Source organism: Brassica napus, chromosome A10 (assembly GCF_020379485.1).
Source record: "Brassica napus cultivar Da-Ae chromosome A10, Da-Ae, whole genome shotgun sequence".
Taxonomy (NCBI): domain Eukaryota; kingdom Viridiplantae; phylum Streptophyta; class Magnoliopsida; order Brassicales; family Brassicaceae; genus Brassica; species Brassica napus.
This window is the reverse complement of record NC_063443.1, coordinates 10,170,112-10,178,086: the sequence shown is the minus strand read 5'-3', so window position 1 is coordinate 10,178,086 and position 7,975 is coordinate 10,170,112. Positions and strand designations below refer to the sequence as shown.

Sequence of the window (7,975 nt, the reverse complement as noted above, 5' to 3'; positions counted from 1 at the left end):
GACTGGGGCATGTAAAACTCACTTAACAAGGATGTTTTTTTTTTTTTTGTGGTTGGGTTGGTTTAGTCAAGAGTCGTTTGTGACTTTGACTGTGAGCATTTCAGCTCGTGCTCATGAACTAAGTGTATATAGATGAGATTACTCCAGACTTTTGCTTTTGTTCATTCATTACCTGTTATGTAGAGATTTACTTTCAAGCATACATAATGTGGAGCTAAAAGAAAATAATATACAAATTTAACATTAAATCCAGTGAAAAATAAACACCTGCCTTATTCAGATGTTCTCAAAAGTAGGTACAATTTGTGAATCATTCGAGTGTATTGATCAAAACGTTTTCAAGGTCTCAGTAGAAAAAATTCAGAAAAAGCAACCTTTTGATTTCATTTTGGATGGTCAAAGCTGAAGAATTCAATCTCCACATATAAAGTTAACCATCAGCTTGAAGAGTCTTCTGCAAGCAAATCGAAACAACCATCGGACCAGCCAAGTCCCCCAGCGTGCAGCCTACATTATATATAAAAACCATACACATCAATCATTGTTCCAAACCAAAAAAGAGACATTACACCAGATTTATCAGTGTCGGGGGCTTACCGATCCATTGTCCAGTGGAGGGACGCATGAGGCAAGAGCAGATACCAGCTCCAATGGCAGCGAATACTAAAGAAGCACCACATCTTACTGTGATACCCACAACTTTGTTTCCAAGATCCTTGGCTTGCTCTGCTATCTCCACTTGTTCCTCGTCTTCTTCTTCGGGTTTGGGTTTAACATAACGGTTAACACATCTGTAGATTTCTATTCCTACTTGAACTGTCCACGATGCTGCAATCCCGAGGAAGTGTCCTGAAAACACATCCAATGACCAAACATATTTATGTACACGTTAAAAAAGTTATGGTAAAAACTAAACAATGACCGATCTCAAGCAGAACAAGCTTTTGATGGAAAGGTCCCGGTCCAAAGAATATGTTACCATACCTCTAAGAGTTGTCTGGCTGACTTTATAGATGTATACATGTGTGGGCCACCCTCTCCCAGCCTTGCGTAAAGTAGACTGTGGCACATCTATCATATGTACACAATGTTATACATTAATATTATGTGATGACAAGTTTGTTGTTGGGGAAAGCAAAGTAATAGAAGATGACGTTACCCTTTAGAAGCTTCCATGCCATACGCTGTGAGACATAACTAATAGCCAGCCTTTCAAGGACTCTCCGAGTAGTCACAACTGTGGTCTGTGGATCATATATATACCCGAAAACATCAGTTAAAATCATGACACCACGAAGCACCCTTTGATACAAACAAATACTAACCTCACGGGCAATTTGCTTGACAGACTTTTTAAGAGGAACAATCAAGTCTGCGCCACGGCGTTCTTCCGCGGCATTGTTAAGGAAATCATCATCGTCCTCTGAAGCCGGTTTAGGCTCCAAAAGAGGCAGATAAAACATGAGGAGGGATCTCACTGTGGTCATCGCAAGTGCCCTGAACTCGAAGGCGGAGAAGAGTGGTTTTGGCTGGATATTGTAAACCTTAGAGCTAGTAGGAATGTATGTAGGCGTCTGAAGCTGCAAAGTATCCGCAGACATCTTTCGTATAGCAGCAGCAAGGTAATCATCATCTATTGCAGCTGCCGCATCACAATACGCAACTCTAGGCTCAAAAGAACTGTAATAACATTAACAGAAGAGAAACACATGTTCAAGATTAAGAGATTGTAAATAGATTACAAACATCGTTGATAACATCCTACTAGATTGCAAAACATGATCTTGGCTACTAGTAGTTGATGTAACGTTGGGCTATAGTGCTGTTTCAGCTCAATCAAAACCTAAAATCTAGGCTTAAGATCAATCCTAATCTCAGAAGAGATCCTACTTATCAATCCAATCATCATATCCATCACGATCTAGTCAATACAAATCGAAAGAGAGCATCAATCAAGACACGATACATACCCGAAGAGAAACCTAGACGCGAAGGGAGCAGTGGCGAAAGCAGATACGGCGGCGGCGGAAGACAGAGAAGACGATGAGTGAAAAGCGTGTTTGTTATGAGATTTCTTGAGTAGATCTAAGACTATAGCTATTCCCGCCATTATTACAAGGTTAAACGAATCTCCCCAAGGTCAATCAGCAAAAAGAAGAAGAAGAAGAAAGAGTGAATCTACGCTTGCTTAGTTGTAGTTGTAGATTGATTTTCTAATCCATTAAAAGAATAATTTTCTCGAGAAAATAAAAAACGTTTATAAACAACTTCTGTGTTTCTCGGACAGCCAAAGAGACAAGAGATTAGAAAGAAAAGAGTTCTGTAAGCCCATTAAAGGCCCAGTATGTCTTCTTTCTTCAACAAGCAGCTGCTTTTGCCTGCAACTTTCAGAGAGAGAGAGAGAGAGATCATCCATGGGAATACGAATACCCTATTTTCTTCAGCTTCACCTTAATCACAACTCAGTTCCTTCCTCTTCACCCTTCTTCCGATCTTCGAAATCGATCGCCGTTTTTGTGTTGTCGCCGCTTTTCTGAGCTGTCTATTACACGTTTGTTCCACGACGAACTAAACCCTTAATCATCTTCCTTTGTTTTTCTCGTGTGAGATGCCCATTTCGTATTCGTCATGCTTCAGCTGATTACCGCAGTCAAAGTCGTATCTTGGTGTTTTGCGGCGCTCTCCAGCTTGGATCACTGTCTCCACGGCTTCGTCTCTGGTCGCTCCGCAGATCTTCGTGACTCTCCACTCACTGGATTCTTCTCCGCTTTCTCTAATCCCAACTTCTTCTTCGTCCGGGTTATTTGATTTCCCTCCAAGCTGGAAACTTTACAAAGACGTCGACAATTTAGCTGTTATGCATTAAAAGGGCTTAAAGAAGTTTGCTTTAGGGTTTCCACGGCATAGGGGATTTAGGGTTATTGTTGGGTCGTTTTAGGGGTAAGGCTATGAACTGGCGTCAAGGCCTGTTAACATCCAGTAGTTAGTTCAATATGTGCGAGAATGATCATCATTTTGTGGAGTGGAAAGAGCATTTTGTCTCACAGGAGAGAGGGAACCGTGTTGTTCATTACTTCCTGAAAGATTCTGCTGGTGAATCCATCTTAGCTGTGGTTGGGACTGAGAGAAGTGTTAGACACATGTTCTATGTTGTCTCTGAGGATTTTGTGCGTTTCTATGGTCCCGAGAATTCGATCCATGCTGGCTTCAAATGGAGGTCCAGGAGAGAGGTTGTCGACTGGCTCACTTCAATGCTGTCTAAACAAAATGCACAAGGAAACTGGTCGAGTACGTATCTAGCTTTATCTTGTACCATGTGTGACAATTTTCTCTGTTGGGTCTAGGAGGGAGTCTCTTCTAACTTTGTAACCGGTTATTTATAGAACTTGTTTACTGTTGATTACAGAGTCGCTAAAATGTGATTCAGGGGAATCTAATGGGTCTCCTGAATTTCCAAGCAATGGATTTGCTGCTCAGCGAGCTCAAGCAACAGAAGAGGTGATGTTTAGCTGCTTATTGCTTTAGACAATAAGTCACTGCATTTTTACTCTCCTGTAATACTGATGGATGAATCTCTCTCACAGGCCCGGCTTCCCATAAACTTGAGGGTTCACATTTGGGATATTATGTGGTCAGGAGCTTCCTGGATGTGTGGCAAACAGCTCAAACATTACCCATCATTCTGTAGGAATGGGACAACTATAGGGGTAAGTTGAATGTTCGCTATATGTTGATTTGTCATTGTGTTTGGATCTGTTAAGTTTTTGAGCATGGATGGAACTCTGTTTACTCACTTGAAGGTGTATTTCTTCTTTTGGATTTTCAGGTGCACTCTTTTGTATTTGTCATGAGCAAAGGGGACGACCGGTACGTTGCGTATCTTGAAGATATGTATGAGGACAAGCGTGGCCTAAAAAAGGTCAGAGTGAGGTGGTTCCACTGCACAAAAGAAGTGAAGGGTGCAGTTGCTCTCAAAAACCCACACCCAAAAGAGGTTTTCATCACCCCTCACTCACAGGTCATCAGTGCTGAATGTGTTGACGGTCCTGCCACTGTCTTGACCCGTGAGCATTATGAGGAGTGTATAGCGTCTTTTCCTAATTCTTTATTGGAAAGGGTACACATGTGCTATCGGCAATTCAGGAGCAACAAAATTAAACCTTTTGACTTGAGTAAATTGCGTGGATATTTAGACCAACCGATAATGTCTTGCTTAAGTTCGATGGAGTCTGGTCCTGTAGACTGTGGGATGAATAAAGAGGAAGATGAACCGTGGAGCGAGGGTGAGAATGTAATGGTTGGCGCTGAGCGGAGCAAGAAAAAACAAAGAAGAATGATGTCTGATCATCTGTTCACAGCATATGAATCTTCATGTAAAAGACTCAAACTTGATGCCTCGGGAAAAAGACTTTCTTCCCCAAAGGCTCATAAACATCATTGTTCTAATGGAGTTATCAAGGCCGATGCAAAAATAGAGTTTCTGTGTCAAGATAGCGGTATAAGAGGCTGCTGGTTTAGGTGCACTGTTCTGGAAGTATCAAGGAAACAGGTTAAACTCCAGTATGATGATATAGACGACGAGGATGGATATGGAAACCTTGAGGTATATCATGCTTCCACAGCCATTGCCTATTTAAATTTTGATATATAGTCTTCTGGTTGTCTCCTAATGTTTTTTTTTTCTCTTTCTCATGTTTTGAGTAGGAATGGGTGCCAGCTTTGAAACCTGCGATGCCTGATAAGCTTGGTATGAGGTCTTCCAACCGCCCAACAATCCGGCCTGCTCCTCCTGATGCTAAATCAGCTGACTTTGATCCTACAATTGGTGAAGCTGTTGATGCATGGTGGAATGATGGTTGGTGGGAAGGTGTTGTGATTGCCACTGACAAACCGGACTTGCAAATATATATCCCTGGTATGATTTAGTGTTTTCCTATTGTTATCTCTCACTCACTAGTTGTCTATCTCCATCTTTCTCTTAGGGCTGACATGTGTTTTGGTTTTCGTGATGTTAGGTGAGAACTTATGCTTAACGGTGCAGAGGAAGGATATTAGGATTTCCAGAGACTGGGTGGGAGACTGCTGGATTGACATCGATCCTAAACCGGAAATACTCTCTCTTGTATCATCTGATGATATTAGCCCGGAAGCCAAGCTTTCCGTGTCTTCCACTCTTTCAAAAGATGCCAAGGCAAAGCCCATTGTAATGCAAGATATTGTCGAGGAGGCAGAACCTAAAGGCGATATACTGGACATTTCCCTTTTAGGAGAACAGAACAAAGAGCATAAAGATGATGGGGTTGTTAAGAATGATGATGATGATGAAAGTATACTTTCGAAAGAAGAGGATAAAGAGGTTGGACTTGGAAGTAACCAAACTAATACCGTGCAGGAGGACCACAACGAGGATGATGTTAACGGTAATGATGAGAAAGCTCGTAAATCAGAAACAGTCTTCACACTGTCAAAAACTACTACCACGCTAGTGACATCGTAAAAGATGCTTTCTTGAGATGAGCTTATATATATAATGATGGTAATTCTGGTACGTGCCACGTCTATGGAAACTTTAGTGTTTTCTTTATGTATAGATATATATTGACATAGTTTGCAGAAGAAGAAAAGAACGAAGTGATTGTGGGTTTGACTTGGTTGGTGCTGAGGAGAGACGAGTAGGTAAAAGGTTGTATAGAAAAATTGAGGAGGCATGATTTTGGTGGTTGCATTTGCTTTCAACTGATCTTAGAATAGGATTATTTGGTGACTTGGTTTATAAACCAGCTTGTAAGAAATCTCTCGTCTTGAAAACCAAAATCAAATCTTTTAATAAAAGTTTAAAAGCACGCAGATTCTGTTTCTCTCTGCGCTCAGTTTTAGTACTAATTACACAATGTATATTAAAAGTATGATTAGGTCATCATCTCCTGTTAGCTGAACGGTACCCTTTGTCAGTAAGTGTTTTAGAGTCTCAACCATTGATCTCCAAATATGAACTCCCTCCCAAGAAAAGGCTTCACTTCATCTTGGGTAAGACTCCTTGACCACGGCACTCGACCTCTTCTCTCTGCTCCTCTTCCCCTGCAGTTATACTCCCCGAACAGCACCTTACTGCACAAACAAAGAAAAAAAAGAAGTCAGTCTTTTTGTTGGTTTTTCAGACAGAACAGGTTTTAGTTTGGTAGCTGAGGATCTTCAGTTACCTTTGCCTGTCAGTGTCGTCCCAGTCACTCCAGCCCACAGGAGTGATGATATCAGCAATGTAACAGTTTGAATAAACAGTTGTCGAGTAGTTACCCCAAGCTCTCCCCAGGTAAACCTTCCCGGTTCCACCGATGTCACAGTTCACAAAGGAGAAACCAGTATCATCACTCTCTTCACTTCTATGGTGAGCTGCGATCGCACCAAATCTCCTTGCGGTTGAGCGGATATCACAGTCCTGTGATGTTTTCCTCAGATAAACATTGTACATTTTTTATATACTATAAAAGGATTGAAGATGGATTGATGTTTTATTATACCTGGTAAAGAGACTTGGCGTTGCCGAAGATGAAATCGACACTTCCTTGGATGTGGCATTGGAAAAAGTAGTGAGAACCAGTTGCATCATTAAGAGTGTCTTGTGATCCCAAAACCCTGACTTTATAGAACATTGCCTTGTCCCCTGTTACCCTTAGCGCAACCGCTTGCTTCCCTTCCTCTCCCGCCTCTGCCACCACCGTGTTCTGCAACTCATTATCCATAACGTTGAAGAACATAAATTCAAAATGCATGTAGAAGAAGAACACAAGATAGAATGGTTTTAGGACCTCGAAAGTGATGGCAGTGGCGCAGAAGAAATCAGAGTCGATTGCAACAGTGGCGGTTCTGTAAGTGCCGAGTTCAGTACCATTGCTATAAGGGTCTGAGGACTTATCGCTCCAAGTAATGACTGTGTACTCCGCGTAACTCTCATTGCCTATGAAGGATATGTACGGTTTTGTCCTCGGCACTATCACCTTCTCCCTGCAACGACCAAGACATAACGTTTTTTTTTTTATATAACACAAAAACAGAATTTTTGTGAAACAAAGAGTATTATGACACAGACACAGATTCTGTAATAATAATAAAAACCGAGAATTTCGGAAAAGATGTAGAGAGAGAGAGATTGTATTACAAAAACTACCCCACGTAGCTGATGTGTAAGATAACCCCCACTAACCCAAGAACTTAGCTTCAACTGCTTTTATTTATATTTTAAAAATAAAATAAAACGTTTCTAATTTTTGATCAAAACACGGTTTCATCAGATTTGTTTGATTTTACCTGTAAACGCCGGGAAGAATTAAGATTTTAACTCTTTGAGAATTGGAATCGGGAACCATATCAACAGCTCCTTGAACTGTAACAGAGTCTCCTCTTCCTCTCTTATCAACCACGATCACCCTGCTCGCGTTTACAGTCGCCATATTACTTTCTTGGTTTACCATATTATTATCCTTCACCTTAACGCTGGAGCTCCTCCTCTCTCTTCCAACTTCTTCCACAACTCTCATGTCTTCCCAGCTTATGTAATTCTTCAACTCATTACCTTTATCATCACTCTGCAACAGTCTCGACGACCCTGAACTCAGCAGAACCCAAAAACAGAGCAATAAAACCGCGGGAACAAAGGCTTTGTCTTTCATGGAGAATGTCTGTGAGAAAAAAAAACCTTGTAGTCAGAAGACCAAACACAAACAAAAAACGTTAGTGTATTTTTTTTTTCCTGAGTTGTGGAGGAAAAACGTTTTAAGGTTTCGTGGGAGTGTGAGTTAGAGAAGAAAACTTGGCAAAGTTTACGTTTATATTTTCCCTTGCAAGTTTTATTTTTATGTTGGAGAGTCTTTAGAGGTGAAAGGTCGTGTGAGAAAGATGGGTTTATTAAATACGAGGAGCCTCTCTTTGTTCTGTCTTCTTCTTTTTAACTCTTAAATCCTCATAAGATATAACTCTA

The 7,975-nt window shown here is 41.0% G+C and overlaps 3 protein-coding genes across 3 annotated transcripts; 1 reads left to right on the top strand and 2 right to left on the bottom strand.

Moving 5' to 3' along the window:
- Positions 1-209: 209 nt before the first annotated feature.
- On the bottom strand, positions 210-2,280 carry BNAA10G09780D. Its single transcript, XM_013811466.3, has 6 exons — positions 1,971-2,280; positions 1,326-1,680; positions 1,160-1,244; positions 985-1,071; positions 598-849; positions 210-507 (listed from the first exon to the last, which is right to left on the bottom strand). Exons 1-6 carry the CDS (start codon positions 2,108-2,110, stop codon positions 431-433), a joined length of 996 nt encoding a protein of 331 aa, XP_013666920.1. The 5' UTR covers positions 2,111-2,280; the 3' UTR covers positions 210-430.
- Positions 2,281-2,387: 107 nt separating this feature from the next.
- On the top strand, positions 2,388-5,847 carry LOC106371402. The gene is made up of 6 exons (XM_013811467.3): positions 2,388-3,288; positions 3,407-3,498; positions 3,585-3,707; positions 3,827-4,603; positions 4,705-4,915; positions 5,016-5,847. Exons 1-6 carry the CDS (start codon positions 2,994-2,996, stop codon positions 5,495-5,497), a joined length of 1,980 nt encoding a protein of 659 aa, XP_013666921.1. The 5' UTR covers positions 2,388-2,993; the 3' UTR covers positions 5,498-5,847.
- LOC106371403 (pectinesterase QRT1) lies at positions 5,642-7,853 on the bottom strand. Its single transcript, XM_013811468.3, has 5 exons — positions 7,306-7,853; positions 6,807-7,002; positions 6,519-6,722; positions 6,201-6,436; positions 5,642-6,108 (listed from the first exon to the last, which is right to left on the bottom strand). The coding sequence occupies exons 1-5, from the start codon at positions 7,665-7,667 to the stop codon at positions 5,961-5,963; spliced, it is 1,146 nt and encodes a 381-aa protein (XP_013666922.1). The 5' UTR covers positions 7,668-7,853; the 3' UTR covers positions 5,642-5,960.
- Between the last annotated feature and the right edge of the window lie 122 nt (positions 7,854-7,975).

Excerpts from the sequence above, each read along its gene's own strand:
- BNAA10G09780D (XM_013811466.3), bottom strand. The coding sequence starts at position 2,110 with ATGGCGGGAATAGCTATAGTCTTAGATCTACTCAAGAAATCTCATAAC. Across the intron at positions 1,245-1,325 it reads TCAAGCAAATTGCCCGTGAG|ACCACAGTTGTGACTACTCG; the intron begins GTTAGTATTTGT and ends TATGATCCACAG. Across the intron at positions 508-597 it reads CTCCACTGGACAATGGATCG|GCTGCACGCTGGGGGACTTG; the intron begins GTAAGCCCCCGA and ends TATATAATGTAG.
- LOC106371403 (XM_013811468.3), bottom strand. The coding sequence starts at position 7,667 with ATGAAAGACAAAGCCTTTGTTCCCGCGGTTTTATTGCTCTGTTTTTGG. Across the intron at positions 6,723-6,806 it reads CCACTGCCATCACTTTCGAG|AACACGGTGGTGGCAGAGGC; the intron begins GTCCTAAAACCA and ends AATGAGTTGCAG. Across the intron at positions 6,437-6,518 it reads ACGCCAAGTCTCTTTACCAG|GACTGTGATATCCGCTCAAC; the intron begins GTATAATAAAAC and ends AAAACATCACAG.
- LOC106371402 (XM_013811467.3), top strand. The coding sequence starts at position 2,994 with ATGTGCGAGAATGATCATCATTTTGTGGAGTGGAAAGAGCATTTTGTC. Across the intron at positions 3,708-3,826 it reads GGAATGGGACAACTATAGGG|GTGCACTCTTTTGTATTTGT; the intron begins GTAAGTTGAATG and ends TTGGATTTTCAG. Across the intron at positions 4,916-5,015 it reads CTTGCAAATATATATCCCTG|GTGAGAACTTATGCTTAACG; the intron begins GTATGATTTAGT and ends TCGTGATGTTAG.